The sequence below is a fragment of the Aedes aegypti genome, chromosome 3 (assembly GCF_002204515.2).
Source record: "Aedes aegypti strain LVP_AGWG chromosome 3, AaegL5.0 Primary Assembly, whole genome shotgun sequence".
NCBI classification, from domain to species: Eukaryota; Metazoa; Arthropoda; class Insecta; order Diptera; family Culicidae; genus Aedes; species Aedes aegypti.
The window spans coordinates 31634405-31656122 of NC_035109.1; the positions used below are offsets into that span (position 1 = coordinate 31634405).

The 21718-nt window shown below is 45.6% G+C and overlaps 1 protein-coding gene across 1 annotated transcript; it reads right to left on the reverse strand.

Annotated features, from left to right (window-relative positions):
• Positions 1 to 2233: 2233 nt before the first annotated feature.
• On the reverse strand, positions 2234 to 21421 carry LOC5567824 (poly(A) RNA polymerase, mitochondrial). The gene is made up of 2 exons (XM_001657680.2): positions 21095 to 21421; positions 2234 to 4062 (listed from the first exon to the last, which is right to left on the reverse strand). Exons 1-2 carry the CDS (start codon positions 21249 to 21251, stop codon positions 2345 to 2347), a joined length of 1875 nt encoding a protein of 624 aa, XP_001657730.2. The 5' UTR covers positions 21252 to 21421; the 3' UTR covers positions 2234 to 2344.
• Positions 21422 to 21718: the final 297 nt, after the last annotated feature.

A 21718-nucleotide genomic window follows, 5' to 3' on the forward strand; every position in this document is an offset into this window, starting at 1 on the left:
ACAAGGAAAGCGACTTTTTTTCTTTAAGGATATATGAATGTAATGACCAATAAATACTTTTGACAACAACAAATGAAATTAACTAGAACTACTACTAAACAGCCTAATTTTGTTAAGACTTGACGACAATTGACATTTAAGACTCTAATCTTACGTAAAAGACAGGAGTAATCAGAATAGCACTTGAATGACAAATTATTCAAAACCATTTCGACTAGACAGTATTAGTAATGGCACTACTACACTACTATTTCAAAGAAATTCTGATGGAGCTGCTGATTTTCACAATGCTTCCTTTTCTCAGAAGCAAGGCAATATGGGTACTTTTCAAAAACTACCACGTCACAATACTAATAAAAAAACAGTGTTCATGTGGGCGCCATTGCCTAGTCCGTCTGAGTATTGGTCCTGGTAGAGGGGAAACTTGGCAAAAGCCAGACCGAGGGTTCAGCCTTGACAAGTTAAGCTGTCAGGCAGCTCCAACTGAATACCATACAAAAAAAAAAAAAAAAAAAAAAAAAAAAAAAAAAAAAAAAAAAAAAAAAAAAAAATGTAAATGTGCTGAGAGCAATTTAATTTGAGTTTTGAAGTTTGGTTTGATTTATTAAAACTTAAAACAATTGTACAAGAAAGAATGAGCTGATCGCTTTATAGAAATTTAATAAACAACAAAGTAATAACAATATGAGAGTGATGCTAAGAACTGCTGATGGCACGATGCGACGCTTTAGGAGCTTTTGATAATGATTGAACATTACTATAAAAAACGCAATCCAATCGATGGTGACAACTTTACAAACTTTATCTGTTTTTATTATGTACAGATATAAAATTATAATTCAGTTCACTGATTGGCGGTGCTGATTTATATAAAATTATTTGATATTATTAAAATAATATGTGTTACTTACTCATGTGGTTCATACTTCCCTGACCAGAATTATTCTGTTTTGAGCATCCTTTTCGAAGCTATTCTATCCAGTTATCCATTGACTGCTTACAATTCTGAAATTATTCTTATTGTGCATGCTCATGCATTATATTAGTAATGATCATAATCATGCAACAGATAAGAAGGTGAGAAAGAGAGAATATAGGAACAGTGATTAGTAATGAGTAATTATGTAGTTTTGTTAGAAAAATAAACAATTAAACAGCACTAATGAATAGCCTAAAAAATGACATTACAGCATAGATGAGCCTTTCGGATCATAAGACCGATGTATAAAAATAATTTGTTTCGAAATTGTCCGCGTGGTCTTCTAGTGCCCCTATTAGATCAGAATCAGTCATAGACATACATACCGAATGCTCGCCATGACCCTATGACCAACATTTGTATATGAATAGCCTCAGCTGATGTGGCTTTTCTAATAGGTAGTTCTTTCACTCATTGATTGTCTTCAAAACCTTGTCAAGTATATAAAATTGATTTTATTTCATTTATGACTACATTGAAGCTACATTGTACTTATTGAGTGTTAGGTATTATTTTATGTTTTTATCACTATTGATATTATCAAGGCCAGAATTCCCAGTGAGTGAAGAATTTTATAGTACTCAAACACCATAGAAGATCGCTAAACATTACCTAATCATGGAACGGCTTTTTGCTCTATTATTTTAAGTAGATGCTATTGATCTCCCTTTGCTCCTATCCGCAACCCGGTACACGCGCCCTGTTGGTTTTCGAAAACCTCGTAGAAGATTACAAACCGTCAATGGCATTCCCAATTACTACCCAACATTGCACATTCAAGGGTATGATTGTGCTCCTAACCCACCCTCAGTTTGTAATCTTCTCGCCAGTTTGAAATTATATTTTCCCGAAGTGAAAGTAATTTTGATGAGTGATAGCCGTACTATGCAGTAGATTAACCAGAATCTTTAGGTCAGAAGACAAAATCTAAATTTTGTAATAAAAAGGTTGCCATTGCTTTGAAATTCACCCAACATCTAATCAAAGCTACTAACAACAGCGATCAATAATTGATTATTATTATTAATTATTATAATAATAATTAATAATTATTATCAAAACTCATCGCTCCCTGGAAAATATAATCCCAAGCCCAGGGACAATATCGTCTGCTAGATTTTGCAAGACTTTAATTTAAAATCGTCAGACATTTTACAAATTGAAAAAATCTGCTCCATGAACTGAATTAGAGCATTGGGTCAATCAATTCACCGACGTTGCATTGGAAGTGATACATAAAAATCAACGACTATGTAGTTTTAGATTTCATATATTGGTTAAACCCCTAAAAAGTCAACAAATGGTTGCGCATCTTTCTCAGAGACTAGTGTCCTCATTCTTCCCTTCCTCCTCATCCTCCGATGGTCACCTTCGTTTGGCGTTCCGCTTCAGCTTGATCCCGCTGCTGCTGCCGCTGCCGTTACCCGTCCCGGCCAATTTGTTGATTTCGTTGCGCGCTGCCTTCTGGATGTTGGCCACCTGGTTCCGCACCATTTTATTCTTAAAGTCCACTCCTTCGGAGTTCGTCACTTCGTCGTCGAAGATGTCCTTCACATTTACCAAACGCTTGGTAAAGAACATTTGCGGGGTGATGCGGTCTTTGACCTTGTTCCCGAACAGGCTGACCAATCCCCATTCGGTGCTCTCGGCGGCCGTGGATTTGTCGTGCGTGTCTAGGAGCCAGAGTGCGTTTCGCACCTGGATGCGGAACAGTTCCGTTTCTTCCAGGTTTACGTTTTTGCTCACGTTCAGAATGGTCTCTAGTGGATTCACGATGTACATGGGACTGTGATCGGGTTTCAGGATGGAGGTTCCAACGTTTAAACTAATCGCCCGCTGGTTGAAGTCAAAATGGGAATAGAATTCGAAGAACTGCAGGAGGAGGTCTTCCAGGGTGGACGTGTTGGACGTCTTGAAGTCGAGCTTGCTGATATCCCTGAGGAAGGAGCAGTTAATTTGGCTTTCGGTTATCCTAAGGTCTGTTGGGGAAGCATTCTGAACTAGTTTGTTGATGGGAGGCAGAATGGGTTCTTTCAGCTGTTGCAAAAAGTACATGACTAACATGGTGAGCGAGAAATTGGTTATCCAGTAACCGGGTGCGTGATTCGTGAGACCAACTGCTTGAGCCCATTTGCGAATACAGAAGGTCAGCGGTTGAACACGAGGGTCGATTTGACCGAACAAGTACAGCAATTCCGACATGTAGACACCGGTCATGTTGTTCATCGTTAGATCGATTTCCAGATCCAGGTGCTCGTGGTGGTACTTGATGATGGGGACTCGAGCCTTCAATATCCTCCGGACGCTGTTCACCCCAGGAAGGAACAGCTGGAGAACGTCCCCGATCGATTCCAACTGCCGTTGCACTTGTGTCCTCTCATTTGGGTTCGTTGCCTTTGTGTGGAAGATCAGTCTAGAGTCAGGATTTTGCTTAGCCCCAGCTTCTGAATCCAGATCCAGAATCAAATCCAAATCGCATCCCATCTTTCCATAGCCATTCACAGACGACCCGAAGGGATATGCAACCGCCTGCGGAAACATACCTTGCAGGGAAGATTCCACCTGTCTCACCGCCAGAAATCTCAACCGCTTACCCAAATCATTCAGGCAGGTCGCTCCATGCAGTATCTGGATCTGATCTTCAATGCTTTCAGCAGACATCAGCAACTCTTTTAACTCCTCATCCCCAACGATCCTCGACCCCTCTATACTGCTCAATTTGGCCTTCTTGTCTTCCTTGCCCTTAGACTCCTTAACAGCAAGCTTTGGCCTAGGCCCTGCCCTGAACCACAGGAAGATCGATCGAGCTCGGACCCCAGGCTTCTCTTCGTTGAAAACCGCCGATCGAATAGCGGCATCCGCTGCCTCCGGTTCGCTGAACTCCACCACGATGTAATGGTAGTCGCTCTCATCGTCCCCACTGGCCCCAACCCGGTAATGGTGCGAACTGGCTATCGTCCCGAACTGCGAACAGTATTTTGCCAGCTCAGGGAATGACCGTTCCGAGCTAACCTGAACCAGAATGCTTCTCCGGGCTTCGGCTCGTTTGCTGGCCAGCATCGAATCGAATGTGTGGGCATTTCCTGTGGGGAAAACAAGAATCAATTAACATCTATCGAACTAATTTAATTTTTCATTAATAACAATGCTGGTAGCCATTGACGTAAATAAGGAGGGGTGGCTTCACCCCAAGTTAAAAAAATCTTGAAAGACTAACTAAAAATATTCATAATTTTTCCATGATTCAGATTCTTTATTTTACCAAGTCCGAAAAAAGGTCATTAGTTGAGTTGGCACGATAAATGACTGGGCATGGCGTACCATTGGTGCCTCGCGTACCTACAGGAAAAATATAAAACCCATTGCGTGGTCCTTAGCCTCTTGCCCAGCAACTCATATCCCTACCTTCTCGTGGTACTGGCCGGGGTACGAGTAACCTTAGGGAAGATCGGGTAACAAACCCCGGTGGGAGCTTTGGACGTATGCTGACAGGGAAGCGGGGATTTGCTTCTGCAAACCTGGAGCGTCTGTACTCCATGTTAGGAGCGGCTCACAACAGCGTCTGTTTCCCATGTCAGGGCGGCTGATCATCGTCCGAGTGTCAGAGAAAGACTCTAAGCTAAACTGCGCACTATGGCCCTCCGAACATTGGGGGGGACACTTCTCCGTTATAACCGACGTCAGAACCTATCGTGGCGCTAACATTAACTCTGATCACTATCTAGTGATGGTGAAACTGCGCCCAAAACTATCCGCACACTTAAATCAGAATGCCGATCTCAGCTGTGCAAATCTCGGTTAAAGTTCGCTTGCTGACATCTCAGCAAAAGTGACGTTTGATGTCAGCGGCACCCACAGGTGCTGCTATAAACAAACTTGATTTTCTGCTGACATATCAGCTAAAACTCAGTTGCCGACCGCTCGGCTGTGCGGATCTCGGCAAAAGTATGAAAATTAGCCGAGCTCAATTGAGTGTGCGGCATCAACAATGTACGGTATCGACGCCCGCCTCGGTATAACCTAGCGCGTCTGGCCCAACCGAACGTCACCGCCGCAATCGCGCAGCATCTCGAGGTAGCGTTGCCGGAAGAGGACAAGATTGACGAAGCCCTTCTTGAGGACTGCTGGAGCAACATAAAAGCAGCCTTCAACAACGCAGCTGAGAGCATCGTCGGGTACGTGGAAAGGAGGACATGTAACGATTGGTTCTACGAAGAATGCAGGCAGGTTTTGGAGGAGAAGGATGCAGCGCGGGCTGCAATGCAGCAGCAAGGAACGCGACAAAACGTGCAGCGATATAAAAGGAATTGAAAGCAGCAAACCCGCCTATTCCGGGAAAAAAAAGCGCCGCCTGGAAGAAGCGGAATGTGAAGAAATGGAACAGCTGCATCGTTCACAAAAAACGCGAAAGTTCTACGAGAAGTTTAACGCATTCCGAAAAGGCTTCGTGCCGCGAGCCGAAATGTGTAGGGATAAGGACGGAAGCATCTTGACGAACGGACGTGAGGTGATTGAAAGGTGGAAGCAGCACTACGATGAACACCTAAATGGTACGGAGAACACATACGCAGAGGGTCACGACAGCGGAGGAAGTGACTACGTCAGCACGGCGGATGAAAGAAACCAACCTGCTGCCACATTGAGGAAAGTTAAGGATGCCATTAACCAGCTCAACAATAACAAGGTCGCTAATAATGATGGTATTGAAGCTGAACTCATCAAAATGGGCCCGGAGAGGTTGGCCGCCTGTCTGCACCGGCTGATTGTCAGAATCTGGGAAACCGAACAGCTGCCGGAGGAGTGGAAGCAAGGGGTCATATGCCCCATCTACAAAAAGGGCGACAAACTGGAATGCGACAACTATCGTGCGTTCACTATGCTGAATGTCGCCTACAAAGTGCTATCCCAGATTATCTTCCGTCGTCTATCACCAATAGCAAACGAGTTTGTGGGAAGTTATCAAGCAGGTTTCATCATCGGCCGCTCGACAACGGACCAAATCTTCGCTGTTCGGCTAATCCTCCAGAAATGCCGTGAATACCAAGTCCCAACCTGAGACCAGACTCGCGAAGACGGTCTTCTTTTTCTGTGATTGCTTAGTTTTTTCTTATTCCACTTTGTGTTTATACCAATTATGCGCATGCTGTTCAAACCCTCACATGTACCTCTCAGCAAAAAAATGATTGAGTTTGCATCACATCGAATCATAAATAGCCGTTTGAGTGAAATTTCATGCCAGCAAACGTAGTAGACATTAGAAATAATTAATCTTCTGCTTAAGCCTGATTTGCTGCTGAACAGGAATCGCTGAAGAAATTTTTCGCTGATTCCTTGCAGAAATTTTCTACAGCGACTCCCATTTGAACTGACAGTTCTTTTCAATTGCGTACTGCGATCAGAAAAAAGCGCATTCTTGATCGATTCCTTGCAGAAATTTCCCATGCATCAAGATAGGCCGAGAAATTGCTTGTCAGCAGCAAATCAGGCTTTAGATTCATCAGCAACTTTGGAAAAAACTGCTCCGCCGACTGAGGTTTTTAATAACAGTTTACTTTGAACACAATACTTTTCACCTTTTCAGCCATAAAAACGGTGGGCTGCATTTGACGTTTCGTGAGAGGGGAATCTGGGCTGCTTATAGAGGTCCCCAAGCAAACGGCCACGAACACCAATGCACAATCAATACTACACAAGTCGATTTCCTCAGAATGAAAACTTATCGATGTTTGTATGATGTCACTGAGCTTTCGGTCAACGGCAGGCCAACAAGGAAGTGATTGCTTTGCAGCAATTCTGTTTATATTTGGATTCTCACAGCAAACAAAAGCAATGTTGTGACAGTTCTCACAGCAAACAAAGAAAATATGACGTTGATATTTTTCCTCTTCGCGAGTCTCTCTCAGGTCCCAACGCATCACCTGTTAAGGCTAAGTAGCCCGTCATTCGTTTTGGCATCAATGATGACTTTTCAGCTTGCATTTTAAAGTGATAAAACTCAGTCTTGATAGTTTATATTGACTTGAAAAAGTATCACTGTACGCGCTAACATGCACAAAGTATGCTGATACTTTTTCAGCTGTGTCAGTGCAAAACCATCTGATTTTCTTTGATTTGAAATCGTGAGATGAATTAGCAACAATCATCAACGACGCGTACAAATTTCAATGACGGCCTACTTTGCCTTAATCTGACACGGGTGCATTCATGTGGTGTAAAGTGTCATCAATAAAAAAAATCACCTGTTCATCGATTTCAAAGCGGCTTATGATAGCATCGACCGCGAAGAGCTATGGAAAATCATGGACAAGTACAGCTTTCCCAGGAAGCTCACAAGACTAATAAGAGCAACGATGGACGGTGTGCAGAATAGCGTGAAGATTTCGGCCGAACATTCCAGTTCATTCGCATCCCGCCGGGGAATTCGACAGGATGATGGACTTTCGTGCCTGCTGTTTAACTTCGCGCTAGAAGGTGTCATGCGGAGAGGCGGGTTGAATAATCGAGGTATGATTTTCACAAGATACAGCCAATTTGTTCGCTTCGCGGATGATATGGGCATTGTCGGCCGAACATTTGAAAAAGTGGCAGACCTGTACACCCGCCTGAAACGTGAGGCAGCAAAAGTTGGGCTGGTGGTGAATGCGTCAAAAACAAAGTACAGGCTGATAGGCGGAACCGAGCGCGACAGAGCCCTCCTGGGAAGGAGTGTTACGATAGACGGGGATACTTTTGAGGTGGTTGATGAGTTCGTCTACCTCGGATCCTTTTTAACGGCTGATAACGTTAGTCGTGAAATACGAAGACGCATGATCAGTGGAAGTCGCGCCTACTATGGACTCCAGAAGAAACTGCGGTCGAGAAAAGATTCACCCACGCACCAAATGTAACATGTACAAAACGTTTATAAGACCGGTGGTCCTCTATGGACCTGAAGCATGGACTATGCTGGAAGAGGACCTGCAAGCACTTGGAGTGTTCGAACGAAGGGTGCTTAGGACGATCTTTGGCGGAGTGCAGTAGAACGGTGTGTGGCGGTGGAGAATGAACCACGAGCTCGCTTGGCTCTACGGCGAACCCAGTATCCAGAAGGTTGCGAAAGCCGGATGGGTGCGCTGGGCAGGGCATGTAGCAAGACTACCGGACAACAATCCTGCAAAGATGATGCACAGCGAGCGAGGTGGCTTGATCAGGTGCAACAAGATCTGGAGAACGTGGGCCAAAATCGAAGTTGGAGAGGCACAGCCATGGACCGAGTAAATTGGCGTAACATCGTTAAGGTGAAGATGAATCGAAGCCAAAGTTCAAATTTTCAAGAGCACGGATCTGGAGAACCAAACATCCGATTGAACTGAAAACTTAATCGATTGGTCACTAGCTGGTGGTGACCAATCGATTAGGTTTTCAGTTCAAACGGATGTTTGGTTCTCCAGATCCGTGCTCTTGAAAATTTGAACTTTGGCTTCGATTCATCTTCACCTTAACGAGGTTTTATCAAATTAATTGATGTAACACCAACTAAATGAATAAATAAAACCTGACTTAATCCACCGATGGTGAGACTGAACCCTTCTTACATTTCCATACAGGTATGAGATAATTATTATTCATCATTCATTTGGAACCTTGTACCAGTACAGTGGGGATTCGCTCGTTGGGGTTCCGCTACATGGAATGATTCGATGGTTGGATGTTCGCTGGTTGGAAAATATTCCAACTAAAAGCACTCAAATGTCAACAGAAAATGTCAAACTGACTTTGACGTCTGAGTATCGTCGCTTTGAAGTCTCCATATATACAGTACTGACCCGATTTTGTCAGCCCCCGATTTTGTCTGCCCCCGATTTTGTCTACCCCCGATTTTGTCAGCTTTTTGACCCGATTTTGTCAGCCTATATTAAATATGGCAAAAAATTGTAATCGTCATGTTTTACCACGTTTACATTAAAGTTAATGATGATGTTTTATGTCACGCATGGGCGTAGCCAGAGGAGGCAATGGCAATGCCTTTCATTAAAAGTGAAAAAAAAATCGATATTATCAATATAAGGGAGGGGAAGCCGCTGATAAAAAAAACTGGCTACGCCCATTTCCATTGCCCTCTTAAAAGCCCATGTAACCATGTAATACGTCAAAATTTGAAAAACAGGAACAAAATAAAATGTCCCGATTTTGTCAGGTACCCCATTTTGTCAGCCTAAAATTCATCGAGGGGCTGATAAAATCGGGTCCTTACTGTAGAACAAATGCGTATGTATATGTGCGTTTTGGGGCGATTTGCTGTCCAGATGCGTTCGTGTGGAGCATTTTCACCAGCTGTCAGTCTTTCCTACTAACGGGTCGGATTCGCTAGATGGAAGGCAGTCGTGTTCCAACCAGCGAATCCCCGGTGTATAACTAAACTTTAGGATGTTGTGACCTGAGAGAGACTCGCGAAGAGGAAAAATATCAACGTCATATGCAGCCCAGATTCCCCTCTCGCGAAACGTCAAATGCAGCCCACCGTTTTTATGGCTGAAAAAGTGAAAAGTATTGTGTTCAAAGTAAACTGTTATTTAAAACCTCAGTCGGCGGAGCAGTTTTTTCCAAAGTTGCTGATAAATCTAAGCAGAAGATTAATTATTTCTAATGTCTGCTACGTTTGCTGACATGAAATTTCACTCAAACGGCTATTTATGATTCGATGTGATGCAAACTCAATCATTTTTTGCTGAGAGGTTCATGTGAGGATTTGAACAGCATGCGCATAATTGGTATAAACACAAAGTGGAATAAGAAAAAAACTCAGCAATCACAGAAAAAGAAGACCGTCTTCGCGAGTCTCGTCTCAGGTTGTGACTATGTTCTATCTGCCCTAATAGTTTAATGGTTTGCGAAAAAGTCCAGGAAACTGCACGTCAAAAGGCGGATATCGAACTTTATTAGTTTTCATACGCTTATTATCATAGTTTAAGAGGGTCTATAAACCCATGTTGCCATCCTGTAAAATAATATCGAAAAATGAAAAAGTGATGTCCTAAAATGATTTTGCCAGCGATTTTTTTAAGATATATGTGCAGGTTTAAATTAAAAAAACCTGACTTAATCCACCGATGGTGAGACTGAACCCTTCTTACATTTCCATACAGGTATGAGATAATTATTATTCATCATTCATTTGGAACCTTGTACCAGTACAGTGGGGATTCGCTCGTTGGGGTTCCGCTACATGGAATGACTCGATGGTTGGATGTTCGCTGGTTAGAAAATATTCCAACTAAAAGCACTCAAATGTCAACAGAAAATGTCAAACTGACTTTGACGTCTGAGAATCGTCGCTTTGAAGTCTCCATATATAGAACAAATGCGTATGTATATGTGCGTTTTGTGGCGATTTGCTGTCCAGATGCGTTCGTGTGGAGCATTTACACCAGCTGTCAGTCTTTCCTACTAACGGGTCGGATTCGCTAGATGTTCCAACCAGCGAATCCCCGGTGTATAACTAAACTTTAGGATGTTGTGACTATGTTCTATCTGCCCTAATAGTTTAATGGTTTGCGAAAAAGTCCAGGAAACTGCACGTCAAAAGGCGGATATTGAACTTTATTAGTTTTCATACGCTTATTATCATAGTTTAAGAGGGTCTATAAACCCATGTTGCCATCCTGTAAAATAATATCGAAAAATGAAAAATTGATGTCCTAAAATGATTTTGCCAGCGATTTTTTTAAGATTTATGTGCAAGTTTAAATTAAAATAAGGGGAATTTTAGAGATTTTTGAAAATAATGATTTTTATCTCTGTAATTTATAATTCGATTGCAATATGGTTGTGAATGATATCCGAGCTTTCAATCGACGAAAAAAGAGCTTAAATTGGATTAAAAATAGCTGAGAAATTGATCAAAATGTAAAAAAATGAATATTTCAGAGAAATTTTTTTTTCCAGTACTTTAGAAAATTCTTCCAATGATATCTCTGAAACTAGTAATCCGATTTCAATGAAAATTTGAAGGCTTATGATTGAATGTCAGAGCTTTCATTAGCCGATAAAAGAACTTAAATCGGTTCAAAAATAGCTGAGATATCGATCAAAATGCAGACAGTTGAAAATATTAGAATATGCTTTTTCTAGTACTTCACGATACTGTTTGAATCATAACTCTGTAACGAAATGTCCGATCGCAATGAAATTCAATAGCGTTCTATGGGAATGTTGTAGCTTTCTTTAAGAGCTAAAAGTGTTTAAATCGGTTGACAAACGGCTGAGATAATTGAGTGACATTTTTTGTAACACACACACACACATACACACACACATACGCACACACATGACAGCGGACAGGACACAGGACAGCGTTGCAGAAGTGTCTAGCGGAAGGCTGCTTCCCAGACAGATGGAAGGTGCAGAAGCTGGTGTTACTGCCAAAACCGGGAAAACCGCCAGGAGCTCCTGCTTCATATAGACCAATATGCTTGCTGGATACTCTTGGCAAACTTTTGGAGAAGATCATCCTCGGCAGGCTGACGATCTACACGGAAGGCGAGAACGGATTGTCGAAAAGGCAGTTCGGATTCCGTAAAAAGACTTCGACGGTGGATGCTGTTCGGGCAGTCATCGCGTGCGCGGAGAAAGCGGCCAAGCAGAAGAGGAGAGGCAATCGATACTGCGCAGTGGTAACAATAGACGTCAAGAACGCGTTCAACAGTGCCAGTTGGGAGGCTATTGCCGCAGCCCTACACAGAATGCGGGTTCCCGGATATCTGTGTAAAGTTCTGCAAAGTTACTCCCAGAACCGGGTACTGGTCTACGACACGAACCAGGGACGGATGTCAATTGAAGTCACGGCGGGAGTTCCACAAGGATCCATACTTGGTCCAACATTGTGGAACATGATGTACGATGGAGTGCTAACCTTGTCACTGTCGAATGGAGTCGAGATCGTCGGGTTCGCAGACGACGTCGTTCTTGCGATAACTGGTGAGACTGCGGAGGAGGTGGAGATGCTGACGGCGGAATCGCTAGACACCATCGAATCGTGGATGACTGGAGTCAAGCTGCAGTTGGCTCATCATAAAACGGAGGTGGTGCTGGTCAGCAACTGCAAGGCGGTACAGCAGTTGGAAATCAACGTCGGAGGGCACGCAATCCCATCGAAGCGCTCTCTAAAGCATCTCGGAGTAATGGTCGACGACAGGCTAAACTTCAACAGCCACGTAGATTATGCCTGCGAAAAGGCAGCGAAAGCTGCTAACACAGTAGCCAGGATCATGCCCAACATTGGAGGACCAAGAAGCATCACGAGGCGTCTTCTAGCGACCGTATCATCGTCTATACTGAGGTATGGAGTCCCGGCTTGGGCTGCAGCGTTGGGAACCAAACGTAACCGAGATAAGCTGGCAGGTACGTTCCGGCTCATGGCTATACGGGTTGCGAGTGCCTACCGCACTATATCATCGGAGGCAGTGTGCGTTATCGCCGGAATGATCCCCATCTGCATCACTCTGGCTGAAGACATCGCATGTTACCAGCAAAGGGACACACGGAATGTGAGGAATACCATTAGGTTGGACACAATGGCCAGGTGGCAGCAGGAGTGGGATAACTCGGAGAAAGGAAGGTGGACCCACAGGCTCATTCCTAACGTGTCGGTGTGGACGACCAGAAAACATGGAGAAGTTAACTTCTTCCTGACCCAGTTTCTGTCAGGCCATGGATGCTTCCGGAAATATCTGCACAGATTCGGACACGCAGAATCTCCACATTGTCCGGCCTGTCCAAATATCGAGGAGACACCGGAGCACGTTATATTCGACTGCCCTCGATTCAGGGATATACGAAGCGAGATGATGCCAGAAACCGCAAGCGTTCTAAATCCGGACAACATCGTGCAGAACATGTGCCAGCATGAAAGCACCTGGAATGCGGTGAACAGGGGAATAACGGCGATTATGTCGTTGCTGCAAAGGAGATGGCGTGAAGACCAGAGAGCTCCGGGTCGCGATCGGAGTAGGCTAGATCCTCCGTCGGGGACTAGACCGAGTAGAGCGGGCGTAGCGTAGTATCGGTTAATAGTCGTCGGGGCGCCTGCAAACCGGAAGCCATCCTCCAACCGGAATTGCAGAACCGACCCTGGCACTTGGCCGACCAACGTCGAGTCGGAGTAGGCTGAGTCCACCGCCGGGGTCCAGCTGAGTAATTCGCGAAATAGCACCGGCAAATGGTCGTCGGGGCGCCTGTGAACCGGAAGTTTCCCTCCACCGGAATCGCAGGACCGACCTCGGCATCTGCCCGGCCAGCTTCGGAGTAGGCTAAGTCCACCGCCGGGGACTAGTTGAGTAGATCGCGTTGTTGCACCGGCAAATGATCGTCGGGGCGCCTGTGAACCGGAAGCTTCCCTCCACCGGAATCGCAGGACCGACCTCGGCATCTGCCCGGATAGCATCGGTTCGGGAGATCTTCCGCCGCCGGGGAAATCTTCGTCGGAGTAGGATAGATCCACCGTCGGGGACTATTCTGAGTAGTCCGTAGCGAGTCACCGGCTTAAGTCGTCGGGGCACCAGTGAACCGGAAGCCATCCTCCAACCGGAATCGCTGGATCGACCTCGGCATCCAACAGGTCCAACCTGGAGAACTCGAGAATCGGCGGATTAGCAGCAGGCGCAAAAGTTGCGCAGGGCTCTGGCGAGATGCCAGCCCCAAACACGTCGCAGTAGAGCAACGAAGCGTAGCAATGACAGAAGCGGCAGTAGAAACATGGCCCTGGCGTGATGCCAGCAGTACGAAGAGAGCAAGGGAAGTACAGGAGCGTAAGAAGCAAGGAGCAGTGCAGTGGTTAGCACAATAGCCTCCCCCATGAAGTAATGCCAAGAGGCAGTTCCGGGGGGAATGGCTCGTGGGCGAAGGTGGACTTTAGTCGGTATAAAAGAGTCCGACACTCTGGCGCACGATGGACGAATTCGATATGACTAGCCTCCATATCGAACGTGAAACGCTGGGTTAGTTCGTAAATGTAATTTACCACCTTCTAAAACTAAAAAAAAAAAAAAAACACACACACACACACACGGACACGGAAATTAGCCCTGAAGGAGCAATGCGAGCTAGGGGCCCAGATAGCCGTAGCGGTAAACGCGCAGCTATTCAGCAAGACCAAGCTGAGGGTCGTGGGTTCGAATCCCACCAGTCGAGGATCTTTTCGGGTTGGAAATTTTCTCGACTCCCCAGGGCATAGAGTATCTTCGTAGCTGCCACACGATATACACATGCAAAAATGGTCATTGGCACAGTAAACTCTCAGTTAATAACTGTGGAAGTGCTCATAAGAACACTAAGCTGAGAAGCAGGCTCTGTCCCAGTGGGGACGTAACGCCAGAAAGAAGAAGAAGAAGAGCAATGCGAGCTAGGAGAGGTCCAGATGACCATCCGTATCAGGAATGGGCCTGATGGCACGAAGGTAGCATCAATTAAGCTGCCAGTAGATGCAGCTAATAAAGCGTTGAGAGTGGAGAAAGTATGTGTGGGCTGGTCTGTGTGCCCGCTGAGCGTTTCCCAGCAACCGGACGTGTGCTTCAAGTGTCTGGGCTTTGGTCACTTCGCACGGAATTGCCAAGGGCCGGATAGGAGCAAACCATGCAGAAGGTGTGGCGAGGAAGGTCACAAGGCAAAGGATTGCTCGAAGCCTCCGAAATGCCTAATTTGCGCTGCTACGGGGGATAACAAACACCCTACAGGCGGTAGCAGATGCCCAGCCTTCAAACGAGCGAGAGCAACGAAGTCCCAGTGGAGGTAGTGCAAATCAACCTCAACCACTGTGATACGGCACAACATCTTCTGCGGCAATCTGTTGCGGAACATAGATGCGATGTTGCGATAATTTCGGAGCCATACCAAATTCCACCCGGAGATGGAAACTGGATATCAGACGGAACCAAAACTGCAGCGATATGGACAGTGGGAAAATACCCCATTCAAGAAGTGGTGCACTGCGCAGATGAAGGATTCGTTATAGCCAAAATCAACGGTGTCTTCATCTGTAGTTGTTATGCACCTCCACGATGGACGATCGAACAGTTCAACCGGATGTTGGACAAACTGACGGAAGAGCTAACCGACCGAAGACCAGTGGTAGTAGCTGGAGACTTCAATGCTTGGGCGGTCGAATGGGGCAGCCGCCTCACGAACCCAAGGGGGAGCAGCCTTCTGGAGGCCCTAGCTAAGTTGAACGTCGATCTCGCCAATGACGGTACCACCACCACCTACCGTAAGGATGGTCGAGAGTCTATCATCGATGTCACTTTCTGCAGCCCAGGAATGATACGTGATATGAACTGGAGAGTATGCGAGGATTACACCCACAGCGACCACCAAGCGATTCGGTACCGCTTTGGGCGCTGTGTGCAGATGGAATCGAGTGGAGCCCAGATATACGAGCGGAGGTGGAAAACAGAGATTTTTAACAAGGACGTGTTCGTGGAAGCGATGAGGCGTGAGAATAACTTAGTAAACCTAAGCGCAGAGGAGTTGACTGCAGCCCTATCGCGGGCGTGCGATGCAACTATGCCGAGGATGGGGAAACCTAGAAACTGTCGACGACCAGCCTACTGGTGGAATTCGACGATCGGTGACCTACGCGCACATTGCTTCCAAGCTAGGAGGAGGATGCAGAGGGCTAGCAACAACGTCGAAAGAGAGGAAAGAAGATTGCCCTATAGGGCGGCAAGGGCCGCACTCAACAAGGCAATCAAGCTCAGCAAGAAAGCGTGCCTGGAAGAGCTCTACCGCAATGCCAACGAAAACCCGTGGGGGAATGCCTACAAAGTGGCCATGGCAAAGATGAAAGGTCCAGCAATACCACCCGACAGATGTCCGGAGAAAATGAAGGTTATTATCGAAACTCTTTTTCCGACGCACGAGCCTACGGTCTGGCCACCTACACCGTACGATGAACAGGATGTACACGACGAAGAGACCCGTGTAACGAACGAGGAACTGGTCGTGGTATCGAAAGCCTTACCAGTGAAGAAGGCACCGGGTCCGGACGGGATTCCAAACTTGGCCCTTAAAACGGCAATCCAGGAGAATCCAGACATGTTCAGGACTACACTGCAAAAATGTATGGAGGACGGAAACTTTCCCGACATTTGGAAGCGACAAAAGCTGGTGCTGCTACCAAAGCCAGGTAAGCCGCCCGGCGATCCTTCTGCATATAGGCCGATATGCTTGTTGGATACTGTCGGAAAACTGTTGGAGAGAGTGATTCTTAACAGGCTTACGAAGTATACGGAGAACGAGAACGGTCTATCGAACATGCAGTATGGATTCCGGAAAGGTAGATCTACGATAGATGCCATCCGAATGGTAGTGGAAACCATGAAGACGGCACAGAAGCAGCAGAGGAGAGGGAACCGATATTGTGCGGTTGTCACTCTTGACGTTAAAAACGCTTTCAACAGCGCCAGCTGGGTAGCAATTGCCGACTCGTTGCACAGGTTGAGGGTGCCTAAGTATCTATGTCAGATTCTGAAAAGCTATTTTCAGAACCGGACACTGATATATGAAACAGATGCCGGGATCAGAAATCTGTTGGTTACGGCGGGCGTTCCACAGGGATCCATCTTGGGTCCCACCCTTTGGAATGTCATGTACGATGAAGTGCTGAAGCTGAACCTGCCCAGAGGAGTCAAAATTGTCGGTTTTGCGGACGATGTAGTGCTTGTAGTGATCGGCGAATCACGGGAAGAGGTGGAGGTACTGGCAACGGAGGCGATAGATGCCGTGGAAAATTGGATGCGAGAGAAGAAGCTAGCGTTGGCCCATCAAAAGACTGAATTGGTTATGATCAGTAACCGGAAGGCAGTACAAAATGTGAGCATCATGGTCGGTGAGTGCACCATAAACTCGAAGCGAGAAGTGAAACACCTGGGCGTGATGTTGGACGACCGTTTGAATTTCAACAGTCACGTCGACTACGTTTGCAATAAGGCGACAAAGGTGATATCGGCCTTATCCCGAATTATGCCTAACAATTCTGCGATTACCAGTAGCAAGAGGAGGCTACTGGCGAGCGTGTCAACGTCGATCATCCGGTATGCAGCTCCAGCGTGGTCGGCGGCACTGAAGACAGGACGAAAACGTGCCCAGTTGAACCGTACGTTTAGGCTGATGGCAATGCGTGTAGCGAGTGCGTATCGAACGATATCATCGCACGCCGTGCACGTAATAGCCGGAATGATTCCTATCTGCCTTCTACTGGAGGAGGATAGCGAGTGCTACAGGGATCGAGCCACAGGGAGAGTCCGGAACAGAGCGAGAGCCAACACGCTTAGTAAATGGCAGCAGCAATGGAACAACGCAGAGAAGGGCAGGTGGACTTACCGACTGATTCCAAACGTGTCGATATGGACCACTAGAACGCACGGCGAGATTAATTTTCAACTGACGCAATTCCTGTCTGGTCATGGCTGCTTTAAGCAGTACTTGCACAGGTTCGGCCACGCAAGGTCACCGTTGTGCCCTGAATGCCGAGACATACAAGAAACACCAAAGCACGTAGTCTTTACTTGCCCACGGTTTGCACAGCAGCGAAGCGAAATGACTGCCATCGTCGGAGACGACGTGAACGTGGAAAATATCGTCCTAAAGATGTGTAGTAATGAAGATAAGTGGAACGCGGTGAACCGATCTGTTGTTCAGATTATGTCAACACTACAGCGGACATGGCGAGCGGAGCAGCGTCAGATGACGTAGGCAGCCCTGCCGAACGAAGAAAGGCGCCGGACTGTTTTCGACACTCTAAAAGAGCGGACGAAGGGAAAGTGATACTGCTCGGTTCCGGGAGATATTCCTTTGCCGGGGAACTCTCCGCCGGAGTAGGCTAGATCCACCGCCGGGGACTAGCTGAGTAGACGCGACGTAGCACCGGTCCCGGGTCGTAGGAGCACCAGTGAACCGGAAGTTAGCCTCCACCGGAATCGCTGGACTGACTCCGGCACCCTACCGGTCGGCCCGTAAAAAAATTGAAGAGCAGCAGTAGCAGCAGCAGAAGAAGAATCGGTCTCGGAAGAACCTCCATCGCCGGGGAATTCTTCGTCGGTCTAGGCTAGGTTCACCGCCGGGGACTAGTTGAGTAGACGTGTCATAGCGACGGTTGAGGGTCGTCGGGGCACCAGTGAACCGGAAGCTAGGCTCCACCGGAATCGCTGGACTGACTTCGGCACCCCTCCGGTCGGCTCGTATCGTAGAAGTAGAAGAATCGGTGTCGGGAGAAATTCCACCGCCGGGGAACTCTCCGTCGGTGTAGATTAGGTCCACCGTCGGGGACTGGTCGAGTAGAATACGTCGGAACGCTGGTATTGAATAGTCGGGGCGCCTACGAACCGGAAGTTATGCTCAACCGGAATCGTTGGACCGACCTCGGCATCTTACCAGCTGAACTATGGAAAGGAGATGGTCGCCGTAACCGTACGAGTGCGGGCTTTGTATGAGCTCAGAGTGGTGCACAAACTGGAGCCGAAGGGCTCAGAATGTTAAATGTAGGTACTAACAAATTGACGGGTCGCCAAAGGGCGAAAATAGGTATTAACAAATTACTAACGAGTGGAGCCGAAGGGCTCAGCATGAGGCACGTCGTTGAACGGTTTTTAAAACTGTTAACAGAAGCCGAAGGGCTCAGCATGTAGAATAACAAATTGAAGTGGTGCGCTCAGCACGTTGTCCTCCTTTTCGAAGTAATACCGGAAGGTAGTTCCGGAGGGTGATGGTGATGGTACTAAACCTAGGAGAGTGTTTTTAGTGGGGAAGGCACTAAGTGGATCCCACACCGCGCCAAAAATTACACTGGCATGAGCATGAACATATACAGGCCAGTCTATGAAGATTTTTAAACTCCTAGTTGCATGAAAAAAAAAAAACACACGGACATGTGCTCAGTTCGTCGAGCTCTATCGATTGGTATATGAGACTTGGCCCTCCGGGCCTCGGATCAAAAGTCGGTTTTTCAAGCGATCTTTATACCCTTCTTATGGTTGTAAGAAGGGTAAAAAGAGAAATTTTACTTGATTGCTTTACGTTTCAGGTGCATGCCACGTAAAAGGATACAAACTTTAGCGGAGTTCAATGACATAGTACTAAATTCTGTTTTCCATTTAGGTATTCCTCTGGTTATATGAGCACACTTGAAATAGATCATCAAACGTCATTATTCTTAATTGTGTATTCGCCTTTTATTTCAAACCATTCGAATTATGTCTAATTTGTATCGATATTTTTGATATACGCCTATTCACATGGCGTCTCAAATCAGCTGATTGGGAAGCACTTTGACAGTTCTTCTGTGAAAATGACAGACTCGTGTTAGCACCGGTCCTCCACCGATGTAAACAAATGCATAGACGGATCTGTCACATGAAAAGGCCTATAGACAAAGTTGTGTGAAACAAAGGGCTTTGATTTGATTAGAAGATTAATGTGAAGAAATTTCTAGTGTAATTGCTGATACTATTTTAAGAAAATTGGTTGAATTTCTTACTGGTTGCTCAATTGAATTCAAGGGTAGTCCCTGGACGAGTTTATGGAGAACTCTTTCGATAATTTTGCCTGGAATGTCGTGAGTTTCTAGCTGACTCTAGTAATCCTTTATAAGAGAAATTCGCGGAAGCTGACATTTCTGTCAAAGTGTGAGCCAATCGAGCAACGAGGGCTGTCAAAGTGTGAACCAAACGAACATGCGTTATGTTTGTTCTGAACTTTTCTTGAGGAGTAGTGTAATCCGCTTGAAATTATTTCGGTAAAAGTAATTTTGCATGAAGCAAATATATGAAATATTTTTCTGTTTTAAAATTTTTGTCAATGCGATTTTTAGTTGTTGATTTTATCGACTGTTTATTAGTTTGGATATGTAGCTCAAAGATCTATAACGAAACAAAATACACTTTTTAGCAACGAGGAAGTCATGTCCGTGTTACAATATTATTCTCGACGCCGAGCAAAATCAGCACTGCTGATCTGTTGCCAAATCATTTCCGCTTATCTCTCTATAAAGGATCACTAGCTTACCCCCTTAGGAGTTTTCTGTGATTGTGTGTGTGTGTGTGTGTGTTTGTACAATCCACCTCCCACTGACCGGCAGTGCTTTTATGGAAGAAATTTGTTTGCAGCTATTTATTGACACACATTTATGTCTTTATAGATGCAGACAATTTTAGCCCTGGAGATGAAAGGTGATAGCTCTACTGCAATTCCAACGACCCATTTCAAGAATGGCTGTTCATACACACACATTCTGAGGTCATTTTCATCACAGCAAGCCCCGCATGAAAACACCCAGATATCAAATGGATATCTAAAATGATTTCACACTTCCCGAATCGAAAATTAGATTTTCGACCCTGGCACGTATCTAGTGGTTTCAAAAGTTGTATAGTTCAGAACGATCTCACCAGTTTTTATTGTAGTTAATTCCATCGCCATTTTGTGTTCACCTCACTATGAACACGATTAACAGCTGACTTTTTTGCTCGCCCTGTAGGAGCGATGAACACACTTCCTGACAATCGATCGTGACACGCTGACAAACGTAATATATTCTAAGGCTTATATATTTTGACTATATCCACTATCATCACTTCACAAAGCTATTTCTCTTTTCACATTTTTCGATAGGTGGCATAGCACCCCCATCCGTTTCCATATTTCACCAGCGGAATCTTAAATCGCGAAAACGAAACAAAACGTGACAGCGAATTCAAAACGCAGCCGCCCGCGCGCACAGCTTGCTGCGATCCCCCTTAGGAGTTTTCTGTGATTCCTCCAAAAGGCAAATTAGATATTTCTTTTGACTTGGAGCCGAAGATCACTGTAGAAACTACACTTTCAACTACCATTCATCAGGTCTGTCAGAAATTCGTATTGGTTTTCACCAAAATAAAAAGAGAAATGCGCTTGAATTTTTTCATGAATAATAGTTATAGTGAATTTTTAGTGACCATGTCAAAAAAAAGCGACTCGCTACCAGCCCTGGAGCCCGTCTTGGGTAAAATAGAGACCTTACAAACATTACTTTAAGAACAGAGATTTACATTAAAAAGGAGACCAAGGCTCTATAGAAGGAGACCTGCTACCAGCTCCGTTAATACCTACCACTGCTGGCGGAACGTATCGCCCTGAAGGAACCACATTTTGCCGACACTGAAACAGGATGATGATGGGGAAGAACGGTTCGCTTCAGCAGAGCGCACAGTCCGCTGAAGGTAGAGATTTGCGGCGCTCTCCAGCTCGATCGACACACATGGTACATAGTTACGCGTTACATTGAAGTTGGATTTCAGAAAGCACAGGGATTTAGGACCGATTTGAGGACAGAATCACACTTTTGTTTGATAAAAATTTCGAAAAACTAACTGCATGCGCGACCCGAGCGACACGGTGAGCCGATGATTACATGAATGCAAACCATGCAAACGACTGGTTGTCAAAATAATATGGTTTGACGTTTCGATTTGTTTTTCTTTTTATTAATCGAGGGGTGTCCCGATGCGGCGATTGGAAGATGAAATTGAATGACACGACAAAACTTTCCATCCGCAACATGTTGCGTGTTGCGTGCACGCCAATGGGCGGTATCCCAAGTAACAATGGAGCATTATATCATTGCATATATAATGCAGCTGCATTGCCGTAAGCCTACCATTAAAGTAGTTTAAAAGTGGAAAAGGGCATTTTTACAGTTAAATTAATGCAAGAAGAACGATGAAGCAATGAAGC